Below are 13,203 nucleotides of genomic sequence, written 5' to 3' on the forward strand. Positions count from 1 at the left end.
GATAAAATACTGGTGGGCTTAGTTTTACGCTTGAAAATTTGAGTAGACAACTTTGTCAGCATATTCATGAGAGTAATTAAATTGCGTCCACAGGCGCATTATTGTACATGCTGAAAATGAACTTATTAGTAAACTGGAGCACTTGTAGATAGATAACAAAGTGGAAAAAAAAATCATAGTATATAAACTAATTTCCTGCTCTACTAATTTAGAGGGAACGGCAATCACAGAAATATGACGAAAATTCTTAACATCGACGAAACTTTTAATTCACTGGACGAATTTTGCGCTTTCCGGACAAACGTACAATGTTGCTTTCAAGTCATTGCTCAAAGAAGTGGGAAAGAAGAATGGGTACAACGTGAGCGGCATACCTGACAGCTATTGCATCAGTTAATTAATGCGTTCTGAGAGCACCAGTTTCACAGCATGATATAACGTTGTGATTGCATTAGTTGTATAATATATGCCTGACGTGAGTAGATGATGCAATGAGGACAGTCAAATATGTTGCTTAGGGTTTGGTAATTAAATCGAACAGCTATATATAATTCAGTGTTTCGGCCACATCGTTGTCCTAATGAGTAAGCCGTGGTCATCCATCAGCGATATTTGATGAGATTGGATTTTCTTTGTTATGGCTGAATTTAACATCCTTCTTGTCGCAGATACGATGTTTTTATGAGCCCATGCAGTAGCGAACGCTTTAAATATTTATCAAGGCGGCGAGTTTAAGAGGCGTTGCTTTCGCCATTTTTAAGCAGATTCATTTTCATAATGTTAGAGTGTAATGTACATCCTCGAACTTGAAGATGATTCCTCGATTATTGGATGCTTACTTGACTTGTCGATGTTGATATTCCAAACCATCACGACACTTCACACAAAATTTTGCAAATCCTGGTAAAAAAAAATTACGGGGTTCTTAAAATATCTTTTAAGAGGTGAACTGTAAACGCCTAATAGTAGTAATAGTAGTAGTAGTAGAAGTCATTAGTAGGCATTTTAGTCATTACTAGTTATTACTAAGCATTTTAGTCATTTCTAATCAATTGTCGCTACAAGTAGTTGTTAGACATATTGGTAATTACAAGTAATTAGTAGTCATTTTAGTCATTACTACTCACTGCTACGCATTTTAGTAATTTCTAATCAATGCAGTCGTTACAAGTCGTCGTTAGACATATTGGTCATTGCATGTCATTAGTAGTCATTTTAGGTATTCCTGCTCATTACTAAACACTTTAGTCATTCCTAATCAGTTGTAGCCATTACAAGTTGCCGTTAGACATACTGGTCATCATAAGTCATTAGGAGGTCATTTTAGTCATTACTACTCATTGCTAAGTACATTTAGTCATTTCTAATCAATTTTAGTCATTACAAGTCATCTTTACACATATGGGTCATTACAAGTAATTAGTATCCATTATTAGTTATTATAACCTCTAACAATCTCTATTAAAAGCTCTAATACTCATTAACTCACTATCAATAGTTTTTCCTTCTTTAATCAGTTTCTGTTCTGTCTTCATACGGCGGACGTTTCCTGATGACGCGTCCAGCGGTCAATTTCTGCCGACGCACCAAGAACCTAGAAAAATTTTCGCCTTTAAAAAAAACCTAACTACTACTCTTTCGCGCCGGAAAACTGCCAATTCATTCTTCTTGAGGCTTGAATACACTGTTAAGACGGAAAACTCATTGCTACACAAAAAATATAATGGTCATTACATGTCACTGGTAGTCATTTTAGTTATTACTACTCATTACTAAAGAATTTAGTCATTTCTAATCAGTTGTGGCCATTACAAGTTGCCGTTAGACATGCTCTCTATAAGTCATTGAAGTCATTACTACTATTACTAAGTAATATTAGTCATTTATAATCAGTTGCAGCCATTACAAGTAAACATGCTGGTCATTATAAGCCATTAGTAGGTCATTTTAGAGAATAACTTTCATGAAAATCACTCTTATCTTACCAGAACTTTGTTTTCGCCGCAAATGTTTCCCTTTGTGTCTTTTCCATAAAATCTTTTTTCTCGCTCATCATACATTTCATCCCGTTGCGATCATAGCTTCAAAGTTGGCGTGCCATTCTGCAGAACTAAGATGTACAGTGAATCTTTCATCTTCAAGTCTAGCGCCAATTGGAACAACCTTCCTCCTGCCATCACCGCCATCATGGACATTGAAATGTTCAAGCAAACTATATTTTCTGCCGTCTTTCGAATGCATTACTTATTTCTGCACCATTTCTTCGTCAAGCTGCCACTCCTTTCTGTAATGCCTTCGGGCCTGGAAAGTATGTGAAATAAATAAAATAAATAAAATAAATAAATACTGCTCAATAGGCTAACTTTGAAGGATGGCTTCACCTTCGACACTAAAGTCAGCGGCAAAGCACCCTTTACAGAACTGAAAAGAAAAAGCTACCTTTGATGACCGTTTTTAACAAGTTAAAGAAGAAAAAAATAATGTAGAAAATATATACGAGTTTATGACTGGGAATTTATGGTAATAATAATTATTATGATTTTCTTACACGCGAACAAATTGAGGAGTAGGGGCGCCATAGCTAATGTGTGTTTGGCCCGGGTTAGTGAAAGCTTTTATTTTTTTATGATACTGATTTCGTCGATGTTCATGCAGCTTGTGACAACGTCCGGCGTCATTTTCGATGGGAGACGTCATGAGGCATCATGCCAAAACTAGTAGCACAAGAGAGCGGCTTTATGTATTCTAAAGCTGAAACAAAATAGAAATTATTACTCATCTTACTTGACCAGATACCTAAATGCATATTATTTTTTTACCGTGTGATACGCCGTGCAGATCAATCCACACTGTCGCGAAGTTGCTGTACTCTTGCATTCGACTGTACATAACGGGAAAACGGTAGATATGTGCGAGCACGTATATTCAAATGGCTTGCAGTAAGTCGTTTCGAAATTACTTTGTTCCACCTGTCTTGGCTTTAAGGAAGGCAAACAAACTAACAAAAACCTGGCATGAGCCTGGTGCTGCCATCTTTTACAGCAAGTTGGGTAGCATGCGCACCATTATTAAGACAAGCTGTAACCATCGAGTGTTGGACATAATACAACAAATGCAGTGTGATGCTCATTCATCCCCCACTCCTCTCCCTCCTCCGTCCCTCTAATAAGAGGAACTACAACAAGTTACTTCAGAATCGCGCTTTATAGAGTTATTCAGAGACAGAGAAGGCGAGAACACAAGGTTTTGATGCCAGAAAACGAGCCTTTATTTAGGAGCACAGAGCCATCCTTTCAATTGAGTTCGCTCGCCACGGCATTTCTAGTAGCCTCCTTCTTTTCTGCGCCGGTTTCTTCTCACTTTGTACTCCCCTTCCTGTCACCTTCCCTGCCACTATGCCAGTACATGAGCTTCGCGTTCCCCAAATCTCTGCCTTTCAAATCGCGGAGCAATTTTGCTTATTCCAGCTACGGGGGATGGCGGCGGGCCGATTGATTTTCCCTCCCAGACAGTGCAGTACCCACACGAGCCGAAGGAAGGGCAAGAACTATGGTCGATGAGGCGCGCCCAGAAGAAGCCAGAGGGGACCGTGTCCTCTTTTGTCTCCGGACTGGGACAATGAATCGCTTTGGCGTTGCGCCGGCCTCGCCATGTATCGGCTTATAGCGAATGAGGTTAATGGAAGAGTCCCGTTTCATGGTGGAGAAAGAGAGAGAGAGAGGGGGGGGGGGGGGGGAGCAATGCGCACTTGCCCGCGAAAAACAATCAACCTGTTCAGCTTCGCGGAAACCTCTGCCACTGTCCCTGTCGGCAGTCATTTGTATTGGCGCAACTGCGGCTATTAGAGATGGGCCGTAACGTCATATTTTTTAGGCTGCCTTTCGGGGAAGCGGTTGTCGCATTTCCGCCTCGCAGAAAGGATGGTGATGCGATGAATAAGAAAGGCCGTCACGGATGCAGGCTTCGTACGGCATTTACACCTGTCCCGCGCTTACACCGAAACCTGAGAGCAGTTGGACGTAAAAAGGACGTTACATAGAGGCGATTTTTTTGTGAATACTCTAGAAATCGACTTTTTTCGTTATTGTCATGAAGAGGGATGTGAAAGCTTTTCTTTTATTGAGCTCAGTTATTTACTTAATTACATCAATTTGCCGTGCGATAACTGGTAGACAGTAGATGGAATATTCCGCTCAAAGCAATGCGGGCTACGAGGAATGCCGTGGTCGACTGATGTTCCCAAGGATGCGGGATCGAATCCCGGCCTCGGCGGCCGCTTTTCGATGGAGGCGAAAAGCAAGGCGCCCGTGTGCTTTGCGGTGTCAGTGCACGTTAAAGAACTCCAGGTGGTCCAAATTTCCGGAGTCCTCCACTACGGCGTCTCTCATAGCCTGTGTCGTTTTGGGACGTTAAACCCCACAAACCAACCGAGCAATGCCGTGGTGAGGGCTCCGGAATAGTTTACTCCGGTCAGAGTTCTTTATCGTGCGTAAATATCTACGCCGGCACCTTGCGTTTTGAACCCATCAGAAAACTCCTGCCGCGGTCGGGATCAAAATGGAGTTGTCGGGCTCGGCAGGCGAGTGCCCTATCCTCTGAACCTCGTGACTGTGCTGTCTTGTGCGAATTTAAAGGCCTATCGAGCATAATGCATTACTGATAGCACTGGAGCAAAAATTGTGTAAAAAAAAACGGCAAAAAAAAAACAATTAACAGAAGTCAGAACGTTGTCCATTCTCTTCATTTTCAAACATTCCGTTTATTGTTGCTTTTTTGTTTGTTTCTTGAGCTTTCATTTTCTGAACATGCGCCGATTACTGTTACGCTACGCATGAAAAGTTCTCTTAAGAAACCTGATTTCGTCTTTCTTTTTTTTTTTTTTGCGTGCCATCAATGTTTCTTCTCTCTAAAACTTCGGTGAAAGATGGATTGATTCCCAACATCAATTTTAGCGATAGGGCTTCTTTGGAATAAGGTTTCGAATTTATTGAATTTGAGAGGAAGAAAATAATTTATGGAAGGTAAAACAGGTGCACGTGAAATCACCACGACGTGACCTGGCCTCGAAATTTCATACTAACGATCTCTTGGCTCGAGTTCGATATATCGTAATCAGGCTGCAGGAAGCCTGCTACGGCCATTAGACTATTCTGCACTAAAGGTGCCAGATTTTGATTCTCTGTAGAGTCCTGATGGCGACACCTTTACTTCAGCACCATATTTTTCAATTCGTTTATGGTAATGAACGTCCCAAAGCGGCTAAGGCTATGAGCGATGCCTTAGTGGAAGGCACCAGAAATTTCGACCATCTGGGTTTTTTTTTGTTTTTTAATGTGCACTGACACCTCATTGTACACGAGTGTCTTGCGTTTCATCTCCATCGAAATGTGGCTGCCGCTGCCGGGATCGAGATCGCCTCCATATATAGAGCAGCAATCGAGCGCCTTAATCATAGAGACCTACGCGGCGGGGCCTAGCACCAGATTTTAACCGAAAGATCTATTTGAAATGACATAGTACCGTTTGTTTTTTTACTCGCATGAAAAGTTACGTTCTTACAGCGAATCCTATCTCTTCTCGACCACCGACACCTTCAATGATTGTGCAGCTTCAGCCATATTCCCGGCTTCTTGCGTACAGCCGTGTCTGATAGTGCATCGTCGGATGAGGCGTATACAGGCTGTGGTTTTTGCATAATTCGTGAGAAACGGAGGGAACTTTAATCGATAATTTGCAGACTAGGTGGCGTTTTCTTTTTGTTTTGTTCCTTTCGGTGATAACCGAGTCGAACTTGTTTTAGTCCTCTAAAGTTGGATGTCCGAGTGTTTGCTAATCGAACTTCGCATCGCTGTTCATCTGGGAGGTCCTCAATTTAGTCCCGAAATAAACCGAGGTTGCAAGAGCAGGCGACTCAAAGGGAGGAAGAGGGCAATCTCTAAACGAACACGACTCCTCGAGTGTAAGAGACAGAGCGATAAGTAAGAAGGAAATGAAAAGGATATATACGCACAAACGCGGTAGAGAGATGGGGAAAAAATAGTGCCGCCCGGGCAGATGATCTACAGCGGCAGTTCTCCTTGAGCGCTCCTCGGAGAAAGAAAGTAGATATCACCCTTAGAGGAAGAGCTGGGTCGAGGAATCGAAGATATCCGCGCGATTGCCGCTTTGTCGATAATTTCTTTCTGCCCTACCTTTCGCCTGCCATGAAGTGCGCCTCTCTTTACTTTTTTTTTTTTTGCCAATCTTGTATTTTGCTCGTGTGTTCTGTTTCTTTTAGCGGCGCTTCTTTGCTCTTCATCCTATACTGGTCGCGTATTTCGTTCGCGTGGTCGCTAACAGCGAGAAGACGTGTGGATGAGCAAAAAAAAAAAAAAAAAAAAAGGAAGATCGGCCGCTCTAGGGCGGGGAAGATCGGTACGTGAGGTTGGGGCGGGGTTGGGCGCGGGAGGGCGTTGGAGGTCTTAGTTGTGGGTGCGGAAGGGAGAACGACGGACAAGTGGTCGGTCGCTGCTGCAGCGACGGATACGCGAAGGCCTCGCGCCGTCCAGGCGTAAGACGATGCCGCTCTTTCTTCTCTCCTGCTCGCTCGCTCTAGAAGGGGGCTGGGCCGGCTTGTGCGTGCGTGCGTGCGCGAATCTGTACACCACTCGCGGCTCTGAGTGTGTATCACCGGTTTTCCCCGCGTCCTCAGAAGTGATTGGATGCGATAAGAGATGTTTGGCGTGCGTGAGTGTGGGCCGTCTTCTTCGAGACAGCCATATCCTTCGTCGTCCTCATTCGCTTGCTGTTGCTCTCGTTACTGCCTGTGTCGATGCGGGCGTCTCCCGTTGGCACTGCGGTGAGCTGCGCTTGTTGGCGCGTCGCTTTCGGGATCGCTAGCTTCACTGCTTCCGGATTCAAGTAAAGCGCGAATCAAGGAAACAGTCCAGTGACACTTTTTCACGCTACTTCGCAGAGTATCTTTCTTTCGCTGTCGTTTTCTTTTTTTTTTTTTTTTTTTTTTTCACGACTGTTCCCTGAAAACTTATAGCACCCGATGTCCTTGACTTCGGCGAGCTAGGGAGCTTCTATATTGCTATGTATATCTTGAGAAGAGTCGGGTGTTTTTTATTTCATCTGAAGGGCTGGTTATTTCATTCGACTGAGCCACCCACTTGTATGCAAATTATTTAAGCTTTTACCGTGCGGACACGGCCTTCTACAGGAAGAAAAAAACAAAAAGAAAAAGGGCAGACGGAATTCGCAACTGCTTCACATTACCGTAAATAAATTTAAATGCCCTATGCCATGCAGTGTAGTTGTACTGAAGATGAATTCATAAGCAGGAAAAACATACATACTGGTTTTTATCGTCTATCTCCCCCTCTAGTATTCTTTTTTTCCATTTCGTGCAGGTAAACGCAGTTTCCCACGGGATACAGTAGTATCTTATGCATCGTTTGGTGCACGCTGCATAGGCTTCTTTAAAGCAGATCTGCGATAATTTTATCGTCAATTGTAATGGCTCGGAACCACGATGAAATAAATGCTGGCAGCAGAGTCAGTGGCGCGCTTTAGAGAGCCTTTGAGAGGGATTTAAGTAGCATCAAAATTGTTATCAGGCGACATTTTTTACTTTCATGTTTGTTTTGTTGTCTGCTCCCATTTCGCACTGATATGTTTCCTGCGCTTGACACAGCAGAAAGGAACGGAAATTACCATTCTTTTTCTGTAAGCTGCTTGCGTGCAACAATTGAAGTTAAGTACAATTTTGCTATCCTCCGCCGTGACGCGTATATATGGCGCATCGCAGAATGACAGTTTAAACAAGATGGCTGGACGAAGAATCCACTTAGCTGCATGTGGACACACTGCTTTCTTTCTTTCTCTTTTTTTTTTTTACTGACTGTCACTTTTTTTTTCGCAACTTTTTACTATGAATTGGAACTCGATGTCGACGTATACATCGCTGCCTTACTCTACGACTCACATTTATACACGCTTGGTAATGACAATAAGAAGAGAAGTGCTTCCCGGGGAGCCAGAACTTGAGCAGTCACGAGTGAATGACTTTATTATGAAGACCTAAACCGGCATCTAATTCCAAAAGAGCTCTGCGCTTAAACCGTGAAACGGAAATGCGTATTGATCAGTGCTTGCCGCCTCTTCTCACTTTACGAACTATGCGCAAATGTTATCAGTGAGAAACAGGGTTCTGACCGGCACTGCTCTTTCTTTTTTTCGTTCTCCTGTGATGCTAATTTGTAGCATGAGCATGGCCTCCATGACAGCATCGTATATAGCTGATGAAATAAATAGGCAGCTGGAATTAAAGGTAATTAGGCTATGAGAAAACCAAAAAGTTCTAACGAGTCAGGAAGGTCTGTAAAATTATGGATGCGCTCTTTACATGCTCGGGCTTCTCCAGGACATTTTCTCTGTCTTTTTCTCCTTCTTCCTTCTCAACTTTTTTTCCTTTTTTTTTCTTTGTTTTTTTTTCTTGCCGTGTCGTCAACGCGTTAGGAGCGAATAAGTGCAACTCAGATGGCCCGCGCTACAATGCTCTCAGCGTCCACCTCTTCTCACCCTCCCCGTCTCCTTCCTCCCTCGATTACCTCTAGCATGCTTGTAGCTGAGCTTGCTTGGCTGGGAAAGGGCATTATTAGCGTTCGTTATTACCGGTGCACGCCACGCCGCCGCTTCACGCCCACATGCCTCGGCTGCCATGACGGCCTCCCTAACGCACCACTCCCATCCCCTCGTCTCTTCGCCGAGACATTACAAACGTATCGTTGTAGCAGCAACATGCATTCCAGCGCCTTGCAGTGCGTTGTTTTTTTTGGTGCTTTTTTGGTGCTTTTTTGGTGTCTTTTTGTCTCCCTGGAAGCTCCTCGTCGATTGCCTTTTCTTGGCTGAATTTTGTATTCTCGTTTTTTGTTTTTCTTTTTTTTTTTTTTAAATACCGGTGAAGCTCGAGCGACAGCCCGTTGCTACTCTGACCTACCTTCTTTTTTCTTTTCTTTGGATCGAAACGTTGCAAAGTTGGAGCGTTGTTTTATTGTTTATTTTGTGCCCGGTTTTCTCCTGAGTTGCGATTCCTTCGGTGGCAGGAAAACTGAGAGGAGGTGGGGTACGTTGGATATAGCAGAGATTCTGCACGCGCTGTCCTCCCACTGTTGTGTGTACACACAGGAGGTCAGGTCACGGCTGTCGGACGAGGAGCTCTAGTGAATTTGCAAATGGCTCAGAGGGATGAGGGAGCGTGCAGTTCACATCCGCAGAGGCGGTCGTTGGCAGAAAGCTTCACCCTTCGTTCGGGACACTAATTGCGTGTCTTTCTGTCTCGCATAGCTCCCGCCTACCGAAACAGGGAGAACATGGAGAAAGGTGCGTGATGTCTTTGGCTAAGCTCTATATACGCTCTGCGGCGGCGGCTCTGGGCATTCCTCTTTTCATGCTCCTTTTTTTTTGGTGCGCGGCACGCGCGCTTTTGCCGTTTTTTTTTTTCCCTCATTTTTGCATCGGTTCCATCACCATCAGCCCTGTTATTTCTTTTTTTCGTCCTCACTGGTATAGCATTCCTGCCTCATTGCACATGTCTCTCGTCTTGTACGAATAGGGCTTTTCTTGTGACCTGTGTCAGCGTCCGTTGTGTGTACTAGTGGGAGGCGGAGCACTTTGATGCGCCTAAATGGCGTTGAAGCACACACGCTAGACAGCATATGATTAGGGAATTTTAAAAAGTCGTGCGCTGGCAGTCTATGTTGACCTCAAAGGGAGGTTCGTTTTGCTTGTGATTAGAAATGCACATCGTTTGTACGGGACGTTTATACAAGTGCGAAAGTTCGAAGCTCACATTCGTGGTGAGGCAATATGAAAGCACCGTGCAACAGGGTCACAGTAGCGACGTAATAATCAAGTTAGTCATTTTTTCTGAAACCTCTGGTACGGTGTCCTTCACTGGGAGAGAGAGAGAGAGAGAGAGAGAGAGAGAGAGAGAGAGAGAGAGAGAGAGAGAGAGAGAGAGAGAGAGAGAGAGAGAGAGAGAGAGAGAGAGAGAGAGAGAGAGAGAGAGAGAGAGAGAACTTTTAATGAGCATAATAATCAGTAAAAATTTGTAGGAGCTGGGTGGTCGGTGCCCCTAGTCCAGGGCTCCGCTGGCAGCAGCTGACTTGCGGACTAGCTGGATAATCCAGGCTTGCTGGTCCAGGTTGTCTCTGGTCAGGGCCGCCTCCCACTGCTCGTGTGTCGGGCATGGCACTAGTAACGTTGGGTCAGGTTTACTGGGAGTATTCGTGATATCAGGGTTTACCAATGGGGTTATTTGAAGCATCAGTGCGTATAAATGAAATGATCCTAGATGTGCGGATGTTTCCGCGAGATTATTGTTATTGTTATGATAACACATCCAGGAGCATTTCAGTGGGACTAATTTCGCATCTTCAGTGATGATGGGATCGTGCCTGAAGCATGTTCTTTATTTTCTTATTATATAATTATTAACAGTGTTTCTACAGAAGAAAGATATCTAACTGAAGTGTCCTGGAGATGGCGTAATCGTAAACTACAAGTAACAGAGTACATTGATTTATACCCTTTCACCCAAAGTAAACTGCGTTGCAAAATAAACGGACCGTCCTCGCCTGGCTTAGCATTCGGCATTATATTAGACAACTTAGCACTCAAAGTCCCGATTGCTGCATGGGTCATAACACAAAGCGACTTTACATAGTGGATATTAGAAGTGAAGATAGAGCGTCGTGAGTGGCGAAGTTACTGCGATTTGCTGCCTATAGATATGCCTCGAGCCATATCTTAGGCAGCAATTCGCAGTTTAGATTTGAGATCTGAAAATTTGTTCACATACAGATTTCACTGCTCTTCGAAGCGCTATTTCCAAAATTTTAATTCCAACCAGTTCTTCCATTTTCCTTTTTTTGTCGCTGCTAACGCTGAATTGGATATTCGCGTTTTTCCGCACGCATTCTAGTTGGTACACATTTTTGGCCGAACACATGTGCAGTGTGCTAACGTGCGTCCTCTCATGTCGAAACGTTGTTCAGGGCTGGCTCGCAACGGGATCACGGCAGCGTAGTACTATGACATTTACAGTCGGAAAGTAGGGCGCGAGGTCAACTCTTCGGGCAACAAAATATCTCTGTTGCCTGCTTTGTGCCCCTCTTAAGCTATCCGAAAAGTGAGTGATCTGTAATTGAAGAAAATATCAAACAGGCGCTTGGTGTGAAGCTAATTTATGCCGGTGCTCTTCGCTGGAGTGCAGGCTTCTTTAAACCAACCCTAAGGAGTTGTTATAAAAACCTGCGTGCACTAACCCAGGCATACCTATCGAAAAGAACACTTCTACCCCTCATCTTCCGTGTTTTAGTTTTCTTCCATCTTCACACATACAAACACTGCCGCGTAAATAAGCGCTGTTTACTTGAAACTGGAGTTTGCGCTGGCTAACCGTGTGCCTAAAATAAAAACACAAGTGCTTTGAAAAATGTCTCGCTATTGGATCGCTCGATCCATTGTTTTCTATTTATATGCCGTGATTGGCCCAAGCAAGTACCGAGCATAGCCATTTGTCACTCTTCATCCCCTCCTTCCTCCTTCATAACACGGAAGCGTCACTATGAAGTCGTTCTTCGATCACTTGTAGCCAGGTATATCGACACAAATGGCACATTTGAATTATGGTAGAACTTCCGTCCCGTACACCGGGTGTGCTAGCTAACTTTAGCCAAGAGTTAAAATAAAAATATTAGAGATATATAGCTGCCAGCCATTTGGCGCACCACAGAAAAGTTTTATTTTGCAATTAGCTAATTAGGGATTAAAATTATTTTTCTGATTCACTAAGCATTGCCTTTAGTCACAAAAGCGTTAGTCGCGTAATATTTTTTTATTTTATTTTGTGGGCTTTCATTAGTGTTTGGAAAAACTACACACGTGAGGCTTTCTTTATCGGAAACAAATGGAATGGGGGCTTTAGAAGGTGCTCTCCAACTTTGCAAATCCATTTATTGTCTAAAGTGAATGCTCGTTGAATTAGAAAAATAATTGTGATTGTCAATTACTTCATTGCAAAATAAAAAACTGCCTGTGGTGCGCCAAATGATTGGTAACTGTACAGAAGTGGTTTCTCTGGCCTACCTCAGATGTTCCATTTTTGTAACCCTTGGCTAAAGTTAGCTTGGACATTCTGTGTAATGGAGGTGCGGGATTAGCATCAAATGATTCGGGGTACCCACCGGTTTTCTAATCGGTACAAGGTTTTCCCTAACCTGGTATTCGGCTGTTTCTAGGGAGTAATCCCAAGAAAATGTTCTTTGGTCGTCCCACCTCTTCCTCGATGCACCGAAATCATCCTCAGATCGGTTTAGAAAGCCCATATCCCCCCCCCCCCCCCTTTTTTTTTTTTACATAAGTGGGGTGAATGATGCCAAATCTGATAAACAATTAACTTCAAATGGGTTTAGCGTCGAGCTAAGGCAAAACCTCTACTCATATGCTCATCGTACAACCGTTGGGTACCCGCAGGAGTGAGGGTCGAATATGGCATAAAAATGGCCGAGTGAACCCAATCTCACCGCTGCGCACAACCCCGGCGCAAATGCGCAGACCCAACTGCACACGTTTTCGCCAGCCTTGTCGGAAAAGCGTCGGCCTCGACAAGTGCGCCTGGTGCAACTCGATTAGCTGCCCCCTCCGGACTCAGGTATATGCGGAGTGGGAATCAGAAAAGAGGGCGCTGCGGAGTGCTTTTTGAAGCTTGCCTGCGAAAGGACAATTTCTAACCCCTTATTTCGTTTTTTTTTTTTTTTTTTTTTTTTTTTTGTTAACGCCGTGGTGGCTCGCATAGATTGAACGAAGACGAGTATAATTAGGTTAGGCGAGCGGGACCCGCCAGCTCGTGGTCTCTTTGTTCACGTAGCTGTTTCTCTTTAACACTAATATGTTTTACCACGAACACATTGCTGAAGTCTAGTAGCTTCGCTGTTTCAGCTAACCGACTCCGATGTTTGATTCTTGCGTAGTGGCCTCTTTGTACCAAGAGCACTCCTCCCTTGGGAGCAGAAACAGTATCTTGCTTATTGAGTTGTCACAGCTTGCAATCACCTCTGCTTGTATTTTTGTTCCCCTTGTCTCCGTGCGTTTTCACCGGAATTTTTAAATGAAGATAAGTGCATGGATTAAGTAAAGATTACCAGAGGATGGTCT

General features: G+C 43.9%; 1 protein-coding gene across 1 annotated transcript in view; it reads left to right on the plus strand.

The window, feature by feature from the left end:
* LOC146208645 (protein still life, isoform SIF type 1-like) overlaps window positions 1-13,203 on the plus strand; it is a 191,122-nt gene that overhangs the window by 156,680 nt on the left and 21,239 nt on the right. Inside the window, exon 10 of the mRNA XM_084579004.1 lies at window positions 9,331-9,366. Within this exon, the coding sequence (XP_084435130.1) occupies window positions 9,331-9,366 (36 nt within the window). The remainder of the gene's footprint in view (window positions 1-9,330; window positions 9,367-13,203) is intronic.

The sequence above is a fragment of the Amblyomma maculatum genome, chromosome 1, assembly GCF_055883805.1.
Source record: "Amblyomma maculatum isolate TAMU_Amacu chromosome 1, ASM5588380v1, whole genome shotgun sequence".
NCBI classification, from domain to species: Eukaryota; Metazoa; Arthropoda; class Arachnida; order Ixodida; family Ixodidae; genus Amblyomma; species Amblyomma maculatum.